The following is a 21,196-nucleotide window of genomic DNA, read 5'->3' as shown; positions in this document are numbered from 1 at the left end:
CTTTTGCATAGTGTTTTTATTCCTGGTATGGAGTAAAGTTGAGCAAGAATCGAGTCTGCTGATAGCCAGACTTTAAAGTGCAGTGGTCTAGTCTTTGTTTGAAGTAAGAGAAAAAAGAAAACTCATTTTCAAGCGTAAGTCCAAATGTACACTAGAAATCAATGATATATTACTTTTGTATGTCAAATAATTTAAAACTGGCCCTAAATTCTTTAAAGATTTTAGAACAACATTGTGAAGGAAGAAAAAACAAGCAAAAAAGAAGTAAAAAAATTAATTTTTAAATACGAGGTATTGCTAAAGGACAAGCTACCAACGATACACATGCTGAAACATTTAGGAGTAAAGTACACTGATGTCTGCTACTTATTTTGAGATGTATTAAAAAGAAGAAACCAAGATGGACTATTGGATGGATAGAAGGATGGAGAGAGATGTGATAAAGCAAATATATTAAAATATTAATTATAAAATCTAGTTGATCAACTCATGTATATCTACTGTAAAATTCTTTCAACTTTTATGTTTGAATATTTTTATAATAAAATGATAGCGAAAAAATCACTAGTTCAGTTTAATATCTGTTAAATCATATGATAAACCACAAAAAATACTAATCCTTTTAAAATTAATCAGGTAGAACTTAATTTTGATCTAGGTGTATAGATCACATATTAAACAGGCATGGTTTGTGTTTACATGGAATAAAATGCTTGTGAATATGAATACTGAAGAAAATAAAATGCAAAATACCAAAACATACAGAAGAAAATAGTAAAATACAGGTAAAACTAGTTTTTAGGTATACTTACGATTTTTTCTAAAGAGCTAGAATAAAATTTTTTAATAGAGGTAGGACAAAAAATAAACTACTCTGCTTTGGTTATAAGTTGAAATTATTTATCTCCAAAAGAAAAAAAAAAAAAACATGTTTCTTCGCTGTTATGCAATCAATATGACAACTGCCCCTACCTCTGAGATCTAGAACATCACAGGGTATTGACTGGGTGGAACTATTTTAAAACAGCAGTCTTTATTAGAGCAACTAATCCTGTTTGGAAGACAGGATTCAAGCTTTGGCTTGGCTGACATTGCCACAGTGTCTCTCCAGCAGTGAAGCTATTCTGAACTTTCCTTTTCTATTAAAAGACTCTCTATTTGTCTTTTTAATAGATGATGAAAGATTAAGAGAGCTGACTGCCAAGCAGCTGCTTGGGGAAAAACAAATGAAAGGAAAATTCTGTTAAATCTCATGGGCATTATTTCTATGTATGGTCCTTATCGCATTTAAAAACACATATTTCTGAGGGCCAATCACTTCAATTCTTATTTATCTAAAAATAATTTTTTAAAAATTACAAAATGCTACAAAGGAAACAAGCCTAGTGAGTGTCTTTCAGTTTTTTTAATTTATGACCAAACTTTCATAGCAGTATCTTAGATAAACTTGTTCAAGCTATTGGCACAAATACCTTCTGCAAAACTCTACAATGTACCAGACTATTTCCAAGATAGTTGCATCTTTGAGTGTGATTTATTTTTTCCTGGTCATAAAAGTAATATATACTTATTATTTAAAAATTGGAAAATACAGAAAGTATTAATAAATGGAAATAAATAGATGGAAAAAATCATCCATAATGTTACAACTCAGAGAAGTAATCTTAATACTTTGGTATTTTTCCTTTCACTTATTTCTTACTGCCTTATTGTTTACAGATTTGAGCTCAACTTGTTTTCACAATAGTTGTATATTCCCCCCACTCTATTTAACATTATAGCATAAACATTTTCCCAAGCCAATAAAAACTCTCCATAAACACTGTTTGTAATGGCTGTGTTGTATTTTGTTGCATGGATATTTGATAATTATTTATCCATTCTCCCTTTTGGCTATTTACAATTTTTGGCTATAAGAAATATCCGTGGCTTGGTCCGAAGGTAGTGAGTTATCTCACTTGATTGTTCACAGTCCGTTCCATACTGAACCCCTTCGACTACTTTTCCCCTTTCTCACTAACGCACTTGACTAGTCTTAAAAAAAAAACAAATCCGTGACAAACTTCTTTGCTTACACTTCATATTATTTCCTTTTGATGAATATTATTTGCAGTGGAATAACTGAATCATTTATTAACACTTAAAGGCTCTTAATAAATACTATCAAATTGCATTAAATTCATTCTCTGTATTAAAAACAAAAAACTTTCTAAACTTGATAAACAAAAACATGTATCATTATTATTTGCATTTGCATATCTATGATTAGTTTTTCAAACAAGTCATTCCTATATGTATATCTTTTAATCTAGCAATTCCACTTCTAGGAATCTGTACTACAGCAATAGTTCCACCAATATGTAAAGATATTTACAGGATGTTTATTGCAGCAGTGGGAATGACCCAGAATATGAATATGTGGGGCAGGAGAAAGACACCTTGATTTTACACATTTCTGTATTATTTGAATAAATTATTGTAAGCATAGACTACTTTTGTACATTGAAACATTTTAAAAATTACCATTTCATCTTCTCCCTAAGTATTATTTCTGTTTAACAAAAACTATAAATATAAAAAAAAAAAAACAATGATCATTTTCTAGAACTTCAGAAAATCCTTTAATTCCAACAAGGTAAAAAAATGCTAAAAACCATCATACCTAATTCTTTAGCATCTCCTCCTGCTGGACTTCCATTTTCCTGTCGTGCTACAAGTGTATTCAAAATAATTTTTGTTGCCCCACACCTTGGCAGAGTGACATGTGTAAGAAATGGCAAGTTATTTTTCTTGGCAAATGCCTGACTTGTTTCTCGCCTCTTCCTGAGGAAGCCCCCTTCTGGAAACAAAACAATCCACTTTCGACCTCTGCTTCTGTAATAATTTTCTAAGTGCTTCTTGAGAAGTAGCAGCTGTTGGTCACGGTAAGATCTTCCCTAGAAAGTACACACGCGTAATAAGTACAGGTACATCTGAAATTAAAATGCCATAAAATTAGAAATAACAGCTTCTAAATTAAAATCCAATCATAGAATAGAATAGAATAGTGATTTCTTCCCCCCACTTATTTCCCTTTTGAACACAGTGGTAAAAGAGAAAAGTTATTAGCACTTATATAAATAAATCTTTCTGAAGAAAAAGGAAATTGTTCTGATTGCCCCTGAAAGTTCAGTCATTCATCAATTCAGTGACTACTTATTGAGCGCCTACTATTTGCCAAGCACCACCCTAGACACTAGAGCTAGAGGCTTAAATAAGAGTCCCTTATGGAGCTTATACCCTAGTTTGGGAAGATAGTAACTATGGAGTGTAAATTCAATTGGTGATATATGACAGGAAGAAAATAGAGGACAGAAAGGGTCAGGAAGGTCAGGGAAAGCTCCCCCGAGGAGGTGACGTTTGAGCAAAGAGCTGACAACGTGAGGGAATAAGCCATGTGAAGATGAGAGGCAGAATATTCCAGGGGATGAGAACTAAAAGGACAAAGGCCCTTTGGTGGGAACAACCTTGGCATGTAAAGAACAGTACCAAGGCCAGAGTGGTGGACATGTGAAGAATGAGGAAGTCAGTGGTAGGAGATGGAATTGCAGAGGGAGGTGGAGATCAAATACTTATTGTGTATGAATAGTAGTTTTGGAGGGGACATCTTTGGATAGTTTTGAACAAGGAAGTGTCATAATCTTAACTTATATTTAAGAAAAATCTGCTGGCTCCTGTGACAAAAAGACTACAGGAGATAAGTTGGGAGACCATTGCAGTATTCCACACAAGGGCATTTGATGAGATTTAATTATAGTGTATTGATGAGAAGTTGGTACATTCAGGGAAAAAACTGAAAGTAAAGCAAACAGGACATTTTGATAGACTGATCTTAACTGTGAAGGAAGGAGAAAAAAGAGAACTTGAAGACTGAGAAAGAAGAATCCATAAAAATTTGTACGAAGGCCCCAAACTTACAACTAAATATCACAAAGCTTCTTCCTTTCAGTATGTTCAATTTGCTAATAATTTTCCAGCCAACACAATTACAGAAGCTTCTTAAAATAATTAGTATGCTTTCAGTCTTCAGATTAAATGTATCCCAAATAAGTAAAATATTTTCTTAGCTAGTTTACTGAATTGAATTATTATTAAGATAGCTATTAAATTCCCAAGACTGCAAATAAAATATTTTTACTATTCTTAGAAAATCTTGTTAAAATCGTCTAGTAGCAAAGTCCCAAGAGATTTTTTTTTCTCTTCCCTCCCTCATGTTATAGATTTTTATTATTAATCTAGAAGGGGAAAAAAATGTTGCTCTTTAGAAATGAATTTGCAAATCCTCCAGACACTTTGAAATATAGTCTTTAAGTATGTAAAACTTTGCACTGTAATAACAAGGAAAATATTTTGGAGTACATTATTTTCCATTTTTATCCCTTTGAAGTATAACAATTGTTTAGTATAATTTAGCTGCTTCTTGTCTGAGGATCATCATTAGGATTAACTACACTACATTATGAATTCAGTAATTTTCTCAGACTGGAAATGATGTAAGGGGCTCAGCTAGTTTTTCCATTGGATTCTACTAGACTAAGCTTTCTTTTTTTTTAAATTTCAGCATATTATGGGGGTACAAATGTTTAGGTTACATATATTGCCTTTGCCCCACCTCAGTCAGAACTTCTAGCGTGTCCATTGTCCAGATGGTGCGCACCACAGCCATTAGGTGTCTATATACCCATCCCCTCCGCACCCCTCCCATCTGCCCAACACCTGATGAATGTTACTCCTATATGTGCACTTAAGTGTTGATCAGTTAATACCAATTTGATGGTGAGTACATGCGGTGCTTGTTTTTCCATTCTTGTGATACTTCACTTAGTAGAATGGGTTCCAGCTCTATCCAGGATAATACAAGAGGTGCTAGATCACCATTGTTTTTTGTGGCTGAATAGTAGTCCATAGCATACATATACCACATTTTATTAATCCACTCATGTATTGATGGGTACTTGGGTTGTCTGCACATCTTTGCAATTGTGAATTGTGCTGCTGTAAACATTCTAGTGCAGATGTCTTTTTCACAGAATGTCTTTTGTTCCTTTGGATAGATGCCCAGTAATGGGATTGCTGGATCAAATGGTAGTTCTACGTGTAGCTCTTTGAGGTATCTCCATATTACTTTCCACAGAGGTTGTACTAGTTTGCAGTCCCACCAGCAGTGTATGAGTGCTCCTATCTCTCCGCATCCACGCCAACGTTTATTGTTTTGGGACTTTTTCATAAAGGCCATTCTCACTGGAGATAAGTGATATCTCATTGTGGTTTTCATTTGCATTTCCCTGATGATTAGAGATGTTGAGCATTTTTTAATATGTTTCTTGGCCATCAGTCTATCTTTTTTTGAAAAGTCTCTGTTCATGTCCTTTGCCCACTTTTTGATAGGGTTGTTTGATTTTTTCTTGCTGATTTTCCTGAGTTCTATATAGATTCTAGTTATCAGCCCTTTATCAGGTGTATAAACATGCAAATATTTTCTCCCATTCGGTAGGTTGTCTGTTTGCTCTCGTGATAGTTTCCTTGGCTGTGCAGAAGTTTTTTAATTTGATCAGGTCCCACTTATTTATTTTTGTAGACTGCTAAGCTTTCTAATTTTTGGTTCTGCTGCCTTCTCAAAGGCTAGGTTCTTTGTTAAGTTGTTCTGATCACTGCTTGTTTTGTCTTGACCTTGTGGTCAATCCCCACTGCCACTTCTTCCTCAGGTTGCAGTCTGTGCTTCTATCTGTTTCTCTGCTCAGAAAAACCAACAAGGTTTCCCAAAGAAATAATTGCACAGCTTGTGAAAAACAAAAATGTGTTCTGCACATAAAACTGTCTGGAGTCAAGTATACGTGTTTTGTGACACCTATTTTCACACAGAGCTTACAAGTTTTTCTACTCATTTCCAGCTTATTTCTGAATTTGTGGTTCTTAGAATAGGCTTAATCAGATTCACCAGTTATTCATTAAGTACTTATTATGTGCAAGGCATTGCACAATCCAGGTTAAAGTTGCTAAGTATATAAACACCAAATAAGCGTGGCATTACCATACATAAAACCTCTTATATATCATATTTCAGTTATCCATTTTGGAGAAAATAAAGCATGTGATACTATCACATTTTAATTTTAGCATATTACGGGGGTACAAAAGTTTAGGTTACATATATTGCCTTTGCCCCACCTGAGTCAGAGCCCAGAAGTTTGAGGTTGCAGTGAGTTATGATTGCACCACTGCACTCTAGCCTGGGCACTACAGTGAAACACTGTCTCAAAAAAAAAAAAAAGAAAAAGGAAAAAGAAAGATCTATACCAAATATCATCTCTAAAGTTTTTTGGGATTCACAGAAATCTGATGTACTTACTCTTCCTACTATGAATTCCCAAAACATTTCTTCTTATATTAATTAATTAATGAATGATCTCTCTACTAGTAATTTAGATCTCTTCTGTATCATACAACGGTATCTTATAAATAAAAATAATAGTGGTAATATAGATAATGATAGTGGTAAACATGATGAAAACGATGTTGAGGTAGCAGGCACTGAGTGCGTTACATGTATGACTTCATTTAATCCCCACAGCAACCATCTGGGGGGTACTATCTATTATTCTCAAATTACATTTAAGTAGTTTGGCCAATTCACATAGCTAAGAAGTAGAAGAGCAGGGAATGTGCCAGGTACTTGAAAAATGTTTACTAAACTGCACTGTAACCCTCTAGATTGGAGAGTGGAGATTAGAATATTTGCATTATAAGCATTTTAATATTTATGCATATTCAAATTCGGATTGCAATAAATGTTTAGGGAAGAAAGATTCAGAGGAAGAGCTCCCTGACACCCTAGAACAGGCCCAACCTATTATAGTTGGTTTTGTTATGCCTCTTTTTATAATCAAGAATCAGTTTGACCAGGCTATCACCATGAAAAAACTGCTCATTACTTACTTGTCTTATAAAGAAGTCTCCATGAAGTAGAGAAACAATTCCAAAGTTTGTGTACTTAAAAATATGATCCATCAACCACATCATTTCAGCAACAACCTAAAATATTTAAAAGCAAAATATAATTAAGGTTGGACAGACGAAATCTGACTACAGTCTAGCCAAGTCTCTAGCCTTTAAATATAATCATCCAAGCATACTGTTAATTAACCTAAATATCTTAAATCTAATGCTATTTCTATTACACAAATGCAGCACAGTTACTAATACAGTCTACGTGACAAATTATAGGTCCTGATTCCAAGTCTTCAAATCCTAAGTCAGAGGTATATACCTTACCACTGTAAAACAAATGAAGAAATAACTTCTTAAATTTGGACTTAATGATTTCAACTTTGTTCTACCTTAAATAAAGTCTCTGGCAATTCTTATACAAATTATAAAATTATTTTGAAACAATAAAATAAAATGGTTAGACTTATAAAATGGAGAGCTATACATTTAATTAATAAGCACAGCACTTTTATAAAATGTGACTGTACCTTCATGGCTAATACATAAAAAGTCAATGTCCAAAATAAAACATTTAAAAACTAATATGATAGAATGATTCATACATTCTTTTATGTTATGAAGAATATTTTTTAGTTTATGCAAAGTCATACTCTTTGCCAGAATAAAAATATTTATAGTGCCTCAATCCAAAGCTACAAAAATATTCATTCCTGATAAGAGTTAACGCCTGTATCAAGAGCAGAAGACTTCATGTCATGCATATTTAAAAACTAAAAGTAAGTATAAACAGGATATAACTAATGAATTGGTTAATTGTTCTTTCCTGCTGAGGAAGTAGCATTCCTTCTTATAAGCCTTAAATAAAGTAAAAGCTACAACCTCAATCAAGAATGCAATGAGCTCTACTTTGGTTTCTCATGGGGTTAATAAATGTAAACATCATCTCTAAGCACCAAATTATGTGAATTTACATGTAAGGAAAACACCAAAATATTGATACCTGTATGGTTTTTTTATAAAAGCCCACAGATATTAATAATATAATACCACAGCTTCTGCCTTAGTTTTTCAGTTACACAGCTCCCATTCCATCAACTTTACTATATCACATCACTTTAAAAAAATAAAGACACATGCCAAGTGAAGAACTAAGTCCCCACATCAATTAATAAAGAGTAAAATAATCATCAGCATCTCATTTTTCAATCTTGTTTTGCTCTGCAGTGACGACTATAGTACTTTGTTTAAATAAACTGAGATTTGAATCAAATGAAACGTGTTGAAAAGTGTCCCAAGAAACAAACAAAAAGCAGTCGATTCAACCTATAAGGCATTTTAGCTTTATAATCAGTATAAAGTGTAGCTGCAATGTATTGGTTTCTGGGTTTAAAATACCAACACTAATATAACTAGCTGTTATGTTTACTCTTTCATTTATGGTGGATTTACTCTTCAGTTAGAAGGATCACCTACAACAAATTCAGTAGGATAGCCAAGCCGTCTTCTGAGATTTGCATGCATAACTCCATCCTAACTTATTTTAGGGAAAATGTTACAAACCAATAAATGTTTATTAAACATTTAATAAAGTTCTTTTGATAGAAATAAAAATTCTTAGTTTTATCGTAAATTGCTATAAAAGGGCAAGACTCTTCGATTCACAGACACTTATTAAAAAGGTACTGGCACATTCAGAAAATACAATTAATCCTTTCAAAATAAAAGATCATTAAACACAAGATGCCTACATCAACTCTGTTATTGTTTGATAGGTTTGTCACTCAAACTTTGTTATTTCTAAGAGACAAAATTGGTCCACATCAATTATTCTTTATCTGGAAGCATGGATTTTCTACGTAACAAAACATCATCTAGACTAGAGAGATTTAAATAAGTGACCCCACTCTTTATGTCCTTTTGAAATTATGATAAGGTCAATGGTTCTTCACTGGGTGAGTACAGAAATTTGGCAGGACAATTTTGGTTGTCATAAGGACTAAGGAGTGTTACTATTAGGTTATTAAGTATGAAATGTCTGATTTCCTTAAGTACTAAGTTTGATAGTTGATATCTCTTGACATTTCACTTTGACACTTCTTGTTTTATTTTTATTGTGAAGGTATATCCTCAGTCTTTCAAATGCAAGTTTTGGCTTGTGTTTATCTTTCAAATTTTTTTAACAGCAATTTTTGTGAAGCCATGGATAAGTCAAAAATTCTTGTCATTTTCAAGTATGAGTTCCATCATGGAACCAACACAGCACAGACAGCTCGAAATATCAATGAAGTATTTGGGAAGGATGTGGCTAATGAATGTATAGTATGTCAATAGTTTGAGAAGTTCCATTCTGGTGATTATAATCCTGAAAATGAGCCATGTGGGCAACCTGAGACCAAGGTGGATAACGATGAGCGGAAAGCTGTAGTGGAAGCGAATCCATCTTAACCTGTGTTTGTCACACAAACAACGCAGCTCAAAACTACAGAAGCTGGACTTGGAAACTCTCTGGCATCCAACAATTAGAAGCAAGGTTTGACATTACAGTTCCAACAATATTGGACCATTGGAAACAAACTGGCAAAGTAAAAAAGCTGGATAGATGGGTACCACATGAATTAAATGCGTGTTAGAAGAGAAATTGTCGGCCGGGCGCGGTGGCTCACACCTGTAATCCTAGCACTCTGGGAGGCCGAGGTGGGCGGATCGTTTGAGCTCAGGAGTTCGAGACCAGCCTGAGCAAGAGCGAGACCCCATCTCTACTAAAAATAGAAAGAAATTATATGGACAGCTAAAAATATATATAGAAAAAATTAGCCGGGCATGGTGGTGCATGCCTGTAGTCCCAGCTACTCGGGAGGCTGAGACAGGAGGATCCCTTGAGCTCAGGAGTTTGAGGTTGCTGTGAGCTAGGCTGACGCCACGGCACTCACTCTAGCCTGGGCAACAGAGTGAGACTCTGTCTCAAAAAAAAAAAAAAGCACTTAAGAATACTATAGGCCTTCAGAATAATCACTATAAATGTCATTATCATATCATTAAGAATAACAATGCTAACTAATGGGGGATTCTCTTTTACAGAAAGCCAAATCAACTAGTTTTACAAAATTTTAACAACATGAATGTAGGGGACAGGCAATAAATATTATCATAAGTGCAAATATATCACACAGTGATAACCTTTTACTTTAATAATTCAAGATTCTAAATATAAGAAAGGAATGAATTTATTCCACATTCCAGCAAGATTATGTCTCTGCTTTTCAGATAAACAAGAAAAACAGATTCCACAATAATCAAATATATTTCCCTTTAATCTCATCTGATTTTCTGACCCTATCCTGACCCGGTGAATCAAAATCTCCAGGACCTAAACATACCAGGGCTTATTCTTACCTCAATATTTTTGCCAAGATTGTTTCACTAAGGAAGAAGGCCCTTGCTTCACCATTCTGCCTAACAAAAGTCTACTCATTCTTCAAGGCCAAGTGTGTGTCTTCTTCCCTGTAATTTACAAGTGTCCTATATCCATCACCCTCCACGTCGCAATTAAGTATTGCTTCTGATACCCTCCTCCCACCTGCTACTGGACTGTTATCTCCTTGATGAGAAGGATGGAGCCTTATAGGATAGTGTCTACACTTCTTATAGTCACTGATCCTGACTACTAAGCACTTATTGAACATCTGATTTATTTACTTTTAGGTCAAACATCAACCTCATTAATTTTGTACACTTTCTATATATTTAGTTTTCCATGAACATAACCTCTTTAATTTCTAAGGTGATAATTTTTTAATGCTAAAGACCAAATTTGTTTTTTAAATCCACTCAATTTATAGACACATTTTAGTTATCAATATAAGTAACATAAAATCAACAGTTCAAACATCGCCTGGATAAAATGGGCCTAATGTCTTCTCTTTCACCATGCCCGACTAATTTTTTCTATATATATTTTTAGCTGTCCATATAATTTCTTTCTATTTTTAGTAGAGATGGGGTCTCGCTCTTGCTCAGGCTGGTCTCGAACTCCTGAGCTCAAACGATCCGCCCACCTCGGCCTCCCAGAGTGCTAGGATTACAGGTGTGAGCCACCGCGCCCGGCCTGTCTTCTCTTTCAATTTACTTTGTGAATGAAATCCAAAATAACACTGACCTTATTTTCTTCTGGCTAAAGATCCCTAAGATCACCTAATTCAATGACCAGTTTTACTCTTCTCTCTTCTATCTTAAACAATATTGCCTTTTTTTTTTTAAAGAGAGGGGCTTTTGCCTATGTTGCCCAGGCTAGAGCACGGTGGCTGTTCCTGGGTGCTATCCTACTACTGATCAGCATGGAGTTCTGAACTGCTTTGTTTTGGACCTGGGCCAGTTCACTCCTCCTTAGGCAACCTGGTAGTTCCCCACTCCTTGGAGGTCACCATATTGATGCCAAACTTAGTGTGGACACCCAATGGGCACAGCACACTATAGCCCAGAACTCCTGGACTCAAGCTATCCTCCTGCCTCAGCCTTCTAAGTAGCTGGGACTATAGGTGTGCGCCACATCAATACGGCTTTTTGTGTTTGTATTTTTCAAACTGGCATTCCACCACTTCACCTCAAAGCAGCCCTCCACTTGAACTATATTAACTTTGCTATCATCACAGTCATTTTTTAAAAGTTTTACTGAGATATAATTTATATTATCCCATTTATTATTTTTAAGTCTCTAAGTCTCCCTCCTGGCTTGATTTAGAATGATATACACTTTTTTTTAATGTTTTCTAAATTGTCAGGAAAAGTATATATACTAAAATCTAAGTCTATATTCCAAACCACAGTAAGATTTTTGAATTGCTTCCTTTTTAATTTTCACCTTTGGGCTGCCTCCCTGTTGCCTTAGGGCCTTTGCTTACCAGTCCTTTGTCCTGGAGGCACATCATCAGTGTGCACACATCTCCTGTGGCCTGATGATTCACCAGCATCATGGCTTCGTCTCTTGAAATTGCTTTAATGTCTTCCCCCCATTCCATCACTGTAAAGAATAAAAAGTTTCAAAGCTGTCATTTTAAAGATTTCTACATTACTAGAAAGCTTCTATTAGAAATAAATGGCGTACATGTACGATGACATATCATCTAGCTAAAACTTCTGAAAGTTTAGACTAAGTTTATTCCTATAAAAATTAGAACATTGATGTAACATTTTATAGAGCCCCAAATTATCCATTAAAATATAAAATGGTCATACTTTTGATCTAGAAGTTCTATTTCCTAGAATTTGTCCTATAGAATATCTGTCCAAATAAGCAAAGATATAGGTATAAAAAATGTTCATTATAACTTAAATGTTCACCAACAGGGAAATGAACAAGAAAAGTATGGTATAATGGAAGAGTATAAATCTATGAAAAGAATGGAGTATATCACTATACACTAACCCAAAAAAGACACATTATTAACTAAACAAAGCAAATCACAAAACGGTATACACAGCATAATCCTACTTTTTAAAAGAAGGAATACAATTTATATGTTATTTAATGCACTGAAAAAAATCTGGAAAAAGGAATTTCAAACTATTAATAATGATCATCAATGGGAGGTGGTTCCCTGAACCCTTCAAATTCTACTTTATACAAAAATGTTCAAGAATTATAAAAAATATGTATTTTTGCTGTAAGAAAAATACTAACAATGCCAAATTTATTTAAAATTGCCAGATGAAAAGTCATTATACCAAAACCTGTATGTACAACTCTAAGGAAAATAGTGCTATCTCTATGTAGTTATGCCTCATTTTATAGTAAATATACTTCACAGAAAAAATAAAACTGAGCATAGTTTTCAAGCATCAGCATTCTACAAAGAAACATTTAGGGTTCCTCAAATGCCTGACATGAATTACCAAAGGCTGATTCTACATTAGTATCCACTTTAACCCTATCCTCGTGGCAAGCTCCCTGTGTGTAACAGTTTTGGATGAAATAGGGGTGGGGAAATCCCCTGGAAGCCAATTTTGCACTATATTTCAAAATTAAGAAATGCACAAACCTTTTTACCCAGTAATTCCACTTCTAGGAATTCATACTACAGATGTGCAAAATGACACATATACAAGGCTATTTATTGCAGCACTCTTTGTAAAAGCAAAGATGAAAACAACTAAAAAACGGAGACTAGCTCAAATACATAGAAACAGAAAATAGATTGGTAGTTGCCAGGGGCTGAGGGAAGGGGGAATTTTGTTTAATGAGTATATAGTTTCAGTTTTGCATGATGGAAAAAATTTGGACATGATTGCATAACAATGTGAATATTCTTAACAATATTAAACTGTACACTTAAAAATAGTTAAGATTGCTGGGCATGGTGGCTCACACCTGCAATCCCAGCACTTTGGGACGCTGAGGAGGGAGGACTACTTGAGGCCAGGAGTTCAAGAGTAGCCTGGGAAACATAAGTGAGATCCTGACTATACAAAAAATAAGAAAAAAATTAGCCAGGTGTGGTGGTGCGTGCCTAGCTACTTGATAGGCTGAGGTGAGAGGATCGCTTGAGCCTAGGAGTTCGAGGCTGCAATGAGATATGATTGTATCACTGCACTCTAGCCTGGGTCACAGAGCAAGAAGACCCTGTCTCAAAAAAGTCAAGATGATAAATTTTATGTTAGTGTATTTTGCCACAATTAAAAATTTTAAAAAGGGAGACTAGCTAAATAGATTATGATATATCTATTCAATGGAATATTATGCAATCAAAGCACTTATGTACTAATATGGAATGATATAAGTAATAAATGCAAAATGTAGAATAGGGTGAAGGATGCCACCAGTTGCATTTTTAAAAAGAATGGAGAATATATTTAGTAAAGGAAAACTCCCCATATCATGCCTGTTGACTACTCTTCTATGGAGACACACACATATACATACACAAACACACACACCTCATTCTTTCATTAATTCATTCTTCATTCAATAAATCACCATCAGGTACTATAAAGTATCATGGATATAAAACATATAAGAATATTTCAAGTATTATTGTAAAGTGAAAAGCAGATAAAACTCTCAAGAAAAGTCTAGCTTGGTTCTATAAATACTGAGTTATTAAGAGGTAATGTGGAAAGTTTTCTGGCTCCACATCTATACCAACAGATGTTACATAACCAAATACTCCTTTAATGCAACCACTGTTGGAAAGTTAAGTAACTAACAAAATAAAAATAAAAATGTTTGTAGAGAAAAAGCAATTTATTTAATGTATGAAGTAGCTATGTTCCTCAGATCATGACCTGCTATCGCAGGACTAGCAAATATACTAAATAAAGCTAACATCTTAACCGAGGGGTAGGATTACTCATGTGTTAAAGTACAGAAGCCTGCCAGTTCTTACACTGCACTTGATTAGAAGAACAAAAATATTCTAACACACTGTTCTGTGAAATAAATTCTCAAAAAAAAAAATAAATAAATAAAATTGGGTCAGGTCCACTATTTCCAAAGGGAATTAAGGACCACAGAATAAAAACTGGAAAAAAGTTCTCTAGTTATAATGAATTTTTAACATTCTTATTAAAAGCCAAAGCTAAAGATTATCACCTAACTATACATACACACACACCCCAATATATCAATACACTTTCCCCAAAAGTTATAAATTAGAATTACCAGGACAGTTCACATTTCACAAAGAAAATAAAGACAACAATAATCCATCACAAATTCCTTAAACACAGTGACGCTAAAGCCATTATACTGACCCACAAAACAGAATTAATGTGGAGAAGACAGGTTGCTTAATATAACCATAAAAACTTACCTTTTAAAGTTCAAAAAGAATTAATGCCTGCAAACTGATGCCACAAACTATTTTACCATTCTGTGCCTTAGTTTTCTAACTTCTGAAACATTAATGATTTTAATACCACTCAAACATGCTGTGAAAATGAATGAGATATAATTGATAGCACCATAGAGATCCTGGATAATTGGATTACATGACAGTGAAGTCACTTTTGGAATCACTATTAATGAAAAGAGCCATATGCCCACTGTGTCAAGTAAAGTCACATGAATAGTAAAGATTCTAACATGAATAGTAAAGATTAAAGAGCCAAAACAACCCATGAATGACTCTCACATAGCTCAAAGAACTGTGGCTCTCATTAGCCCAGGTTAAAGGCAGACTGGACTGGGTTTATCCAAGGTTAGGGATTAGTGGAGAAAACGAGGCAAGAAAGAATGAGAGTGAGGATGTTAATTAAGAATGGCCGTGAGAAAGTGGCTTAAGGTACTGATTACTGGACAGGAGACTGGTAAGAAAAGGAAGCCAAGCAAGGGGGTGATTACCTAGATGTAGAGAGGGAAGGCAATTATAATAAAGGTACTGGATGACAGCCCCATCTCCACCACATTCTCCCTAAACTTCCTGAAAGGCAGCCCAGACAATTTGAAAAGCCCCCAGGTGAATCTGATGTACACTTCAAAATAAGAACCACTGGAATCAAAGTGTTGGTAAGTTTTATTTCTTTAAAGCAACTATCATGAATACACTAGGATATCATAATCAGTGTCCCTTTTATGGCACTTAACATTTAAGAGGTGAAAATTTGAGGGGTGAGGCTCAAGGTGTAGCTTTTGGAGCTACTGTTTATAACTAAAAAAATAATAGTGGCATATATTATTAAATAGGTAAGTAATAATCTTAATACCTAACATTTATGGAATGTTTATTATGTGCCTAGTAATCAGTAACAGAAAATAATTTTAAATTATTTTCTTATTTAATCTTCACAAAATCCCAGATGTGCAGTTACTATCCTCCCCAGTTTACAGATGAGAAAATGAGACACAAAAGGTTAAGCACTGCTTTCAAAGTTATACAGTTAGGAGGTAGGGGAACTGGGACTCAAAACCACTATATCATACTGTCACTGCCGGCATGCTTCAGGTCAGAGAACCCTGAGGACAGGAACTTGGATAAATTGCCCATGTCACCCCTAAAGTTGCCCATGATTATGCCAGGGAGCAGGGTGGACAAGCCAAGACTCAAAGTTCTCAACTAATAAGGTTGGTAGATGGCAGCAATAAGGAGGGGTAGAGAAGTATGTACCCAAAGAATCAAGTGTTTTTTGAATGACAGTTGACATTGGCATCCCTAGCCAATACTCTCTGTTACAATCCAAAAGGTAATTCTAAACATCCCGCCTCTACCCCCATCCCATTTGAGCACCACTAAGTTAAAAGGTTCAAAACAATTAGGTCAATATAAACCAGTGGTAAAATCAGGGTGAGGTTGAATGACAAATGAGAATCACCCTAACAATATTAGTACTAAGTAAACAAATGCTTATGAGAAATGAAGATCCAGCTCTCTGATCCCCTCCCTTCACCCACTCAGCTCCCAGGATATGTCAGCTAAGAGTTTGGAAGAATCTTCTCTAGGAAATTTGACCAGCTCAAGAAGAAAAACTTAAAAATATTGACATCTGTGGTTTCCCAATGAAATGTTACAGCCAGATTACCCTACAGTTAAGCTCAATGTTGACCAGCTTTAGCCACTTGCATAACTACTAATCAACATTTTAATCCCTTACTCTTAAAACAAGAACAAATATAGTTGAAGGGGATCAAAACATGGCACCCTAAAATATGTCACCATGACACACAGATTCTTTTGAGCTGACGGCAATTGAGAAATAGCAGATATAGGAAGAGATCTCTGGCTTGCCCTCTGGCTTCCCCATGCCAAGAAGCAAGGCATAAATTCCCCTTAAGAAAGTTACTCTCCCAGTATCAGGAAGAAGAAAACATTCTTATCATTGGAAATAGGAAGTCGATATGAAGATGAGTCTGTACAACAAACCTCACCAAAATAACCCTTTTATTCCATTAGTTTCTCCCATATATTTCCTAGTCACTTTCCTATGATTTATTGCCCCTGGAAGCCAAAACTCCTTTTCTTCATCTAGTCACTTCTGTACAATTTATTGCCCTTTGTTAAAATGGTATATATGGTTAGATCCTGAATCTAACTGCTTCTTTGGAGTTTTTAGTTCTTTTAAGCCCTTTGTGTCACATAAAAATACTAACATCAGATAAACTTTTTATGATCTCCTGTCAATCTGTCTTTCGTTAGACTAAGTCACATGCCCCAGACACAAAATCTAAGGCGGCAGAGAAGTTTTTCCTCCCCTATATAATCATATATTAACAGGTACATGGAAAAAAGTCCTTAATGTAAAAGATAGAGAGCAAAACAAACAGAAAAATAAAGAATCTGAGGAAAACAAAGACATCACACAAAAAAGAAAACTTCAAAAGAGACCAGCTTTAATATCTATATTGAAGTAAAAGATGAGATTATGATGATAACCATAAGACAAGAAAAAAGAAGCTATTGGAAAGTAACATAACAGTGAAAATAAAAGTCTTAATAGAAAAACCAAGAGAGAAAATTAGGAAAATCTTCCAAACAGCAGATAAAAAGACAAGATAAAAAACAGGAGAGAAAAGACTTAAACATTAGAGGACCATTCCACAAAGTCTAACATTTAAATGGCAGAAGTTCCAGAAAAAAGAACAAAGAAAAAGAAGTCAAAGATATAATTAAAGAACATCTGAGGTCGTGGTTTCCAGATTGACATGGGACATCTAATAACTAATAGCACAGTAGATAAATACAGGCCCACACCAAGTTATATATCCTCATGAAATTTCAAAACAATGAATCAAAGAGAAGATCCAACAAACTGTCAGACAGGAAAAAGAGGATACATACGAAAGACAAGGAAATCAGATTGACTTTGAACTTCTCAATAGCTATAGAAAGCTAAAAGATGGTAGAGTTTTATCTTCAAAATCCTGAAGAAAGGCTGATCTGAAGGTAGAGAGTTATCTCAATTGATTGTTCACAGTCAGTTACAGATTGAACTCCTTGTCCTGAAGAAAAACTATTTCCAACATCAAATTTTCTACCCAGCCAAACTATTAATCAGGTGTGAGGGTAGAAAAATATTTTCAAGTGCATAACATCTTAAAAAACTAACCTCATGCTCTCACAAAGATACTGGATGATGTGCTTCACTAAAATGAGGAAATAAACCAAGAAAGAAAAAGACATGTCACATAAGAAATTAGGAATGCAACCCAGAAGAGGCAAAAAGAATTTCCAGGATTGATAGGGAAAGGAGATAATCAAAATGTTAGCTTGTATGCCAGGCTTAGTGGATAACCAGTCCAAACTGAAAGTTAGAAGTTATCCAAAAAGACCTTCCAAAAAAGATGAAATTAACAGAGTAGCATCTGAATGACTCGAGGAGAGATCTAAAACTGACAAGGGATTTAGGAGTGAATTATTGATCGTTTCATAGAGAAGTAAGCAAAGGAAAAAAAAATTATTAGATCTAGGGAAAACTTCAGGAAAATAAAAATAATAATTTTATACCTGGCTCAGCTATGAATAAATTTACATATTGATAATAAACAAAAACTCTGAATACTGATATAACCAAAATTATAATAAAATTCAAATATAAATTAGAATATTTATCGCTAAAATATTATTTTAAAATAGGGTGAGAGCTAATCTTTTCTAATAAGAGATGGCCTTCTGAACATTAAAATATGTTCATTATAGTAAATGAGAACAATACCAAAAAATACAAAGAAGAAAATCACCCAAAATCTCACTATCCAGGGATAAGAAAACACTGTTAAAATTCTGTAGTGTATCTCCCAGTGATTTTTCTATGTGTAAGATAATTTTTAAACTAAAAAAGAATGATTCTTAACATACTATTTTATACCACTTGAAATTTATTAATAATATAGCATGCAAACTTGACTGTCATTAATATTCTTCCACAACATGATTTTTAATGCCTACATAATAATTTCTTACATGTAAGTTACAGATTTGTGAATTCTCTAATGCTGGGTACTGGATAGTGATAAGAATAAAGTGCTAGACAAATAAGCATACAAAGCAAAGTAATACGGGATTTCTGCTCCAAAAAGTACTGTGATTTTCCTAAAATAAAGAGTAAAAATGTTCATACAATCAGCAAAAAAAAAAAATGAAAAGCACAAAAGTTTATTTTGGGAGGTAATGGAACTGTTCTAGATCTTGATTGTAGTGGTGGTTATATAACTCCATACGTCTGTCAAAACTCACAGACTGTAGACTGAAAAGAATTTCACTGTTCTAAATTATACTGCTATAAACTTAACTAAAAACACAAAAAATTTAGAAGATACAAAGACTTTTTAACATATTCTTTCAGACAGTGAATAAATTTGCATAAAAGCTTAAAAAATTTTGGATACAAATAAGTTCTAGATTGATGGAAAACTAAAAGAATACCAAAGAATCAAAAGAGCAGAAATCAATGAAATCAATAAAACAAAAAACAGAAAAATAGAAAAATCAAGCAAACCAAAATAAAACAAAAAATAGAAAAATCAATGAAACCAAAAGTGACTGCTTGAAAAGGTCAATACAATGTATAAAATTAATTTCTAACAAAACTAACAAAGAAAAATCATCAATGTCAGGAAAGAGAAGATATCACTACAGATGCTCCTTGACATATGATGGGGCTATGTCCCAATATACCCAAGCTAAGTTGAAAATATCACAAGTTGAAAATGTAGTTAATACACCAAGCCTACGGGGCATCATAGCTTACCCTAGCCTACCTGCAGTGTGCCCAGAACACTTACATTAGCCTACAGTTGGGCAAAATCATTTAACACAAAGCCTATTTTATAATAAAGTGTCAAATATTTCATGTAATTTACTGAATACTGTACTGAAAGTGAAAAACATAATGGTTTTATAGGTACAAGCATTACTGATGGAGTGTTGTTTTTATACCACTGTAAAGTCAAAAATCACAAGTTGGACCATCATAAGCAGGGGACTGTACTATGAACAACTTTAGAAACATAAATTTGACAACTTAGGTGAAATGGACCAATTTCTTGAAAACCAACAACCACTAATTATCCAAATTCGTCTAAGATGAAATAGATAACCCATTTCTATTAAAGAAATTGATTTTATAGTCAAAAACCTTCCAACAAATAAGTTGCTTGACCCAGATGGTTTCACTGGCATATTCTACCAAATATTTCAAAAAAGAAATGATACTTATTATATACAATCTCTTCCAGAAAACAGAAGAGGGAATACCTTTTATATTATGAATCCAGCATTACCCAGATACCAAACGAGAAAAAGACAAACAAAAACTATAGACCAAAAAAAAACCAAAAAACAAAAAAAACTATAGACCAATACCCATCATGAATAGAGGCAAAAATCCTCAACAGAATATTAGCAAAGGGAATCTAATGATACACACCATAACTAAATTAGGTTTATTCCAGGAATGCAAGGCTGGTTCAATATTCAAAAATCTATCAGTGTAATTCACTACATTAAGTCTAGTTTATTAGGGCAGGCGTGGTGGCTCACACATGTCATCCTAGCACTCTGGGAAGCCAAGGCAGGAGGATCACTTGAGCTCAGGAGTTCCAGACCAGCCTAAGCAAGAGTGAGACCCCATCTCTACTAAAAATAGAAAAAATTAGTGGGGCGTGGTGGTGTGTGCCTGTAGTCCCAGCTACTTGGGAGACTGAGGCAGGAAGATTGCTTGAGCCCAGGAGTTTGAGGTTGCTGTGAGCTAGGCTGACACCATGGCACTCTAGCCAGGCCAACAGAGCAAGACTCTGCTTGGGGGGGAAAAAAAAGTCTAGTTTATTAATGTAATAAAAAGAAATCAAAAGCATACGAGTTGGAAGAGCGGTGAAAGTGGACATCCCAATAATAGTACTTCAGCCTGTGCAAAATCCTCAACTTGCTCAAAGGTTTATTTTCTCAGTCTTTTAAATAGCTCCTTTCATTTATCTATAAGTTGACCAACAGAACACTACATTGAATTCAGAGATTAGAATTTAAATCAAAGGTACTTTAATTTTATTCCATTGGGAAAGTTTTAACAAAGTAATGGAATTAAGTAGTATCTACCTTAGATTCCTAAAATGAGTTCCCAGAAAAAGAGAAATTCTAACTTTTCTTAAAGGTAAAGGATTACACCAAATTACCAAAAATTAAGTATACAACATATGTACCTCTCTGCTTTGCTACCAGAGCTCTAAAAAGCTTTCGAATTTGATTATTATATACAATAGGGGTTTTGACCTTAAAGAAATTTAGAG

General features: G+C 34.3%; 1 protein-coding gene across 3 annotated transcripts in view; it reads right to left on the bottom strand.

The window, feature by feature from the left end:
• LPGAT1 (lysophosphatidylglycerol acyltransferase 1) overlaps nucleotides 1–21,196 on the bottom strand; it is a 60,567-nt gene that overhangs the window by 15,590 nt on the left and 23,781 nt on the right. For all 3 annotated transcript variants that reach the window (XM_069459675.1, XM_069459676.1, XM_069459677.1), the window contains exons 3-5: nucleotides 11,886–12,004; nucleotides 6,976–7,071; nucleotides 2,663–2,936 (exon numbers count right to left, since the gene is read on the bottom strand). In XM_069459675.1, coding sequence (XP_069315776.1) covers nucleotides 2,663–2,936; nucleotides 6,976–7,071; nucleotides 11,886–12,004 — 489 coding nt within the window. The remainder of the gene's footprint in view (nucleotides 1–2,662; nucleotides 2,937–6,975; nucleotides 7,072–11,885; nucleotides 12,005–21,196) is intronic.

This window comes from Eulemur rufifrons, chromosome 27 (genome assembly GCF_041146395.1).
Source record: "Eulemur rufifrons isolate Redbay chromosome 27, OSU_ERuf_1, whole genome shotgun sequence".
Classification (NCBI taxonomy): domain Eukaryota; kingdom Metazoa; phylum Chordata; class Mammalia; order Primates; family Lemuridae; genus Eulemur; species Eulemur rufifrons.
Note: the sequence above shows the minus strand (reverse complement) of the source record. Positions and strands in the feature narration are given on the sequence as shown.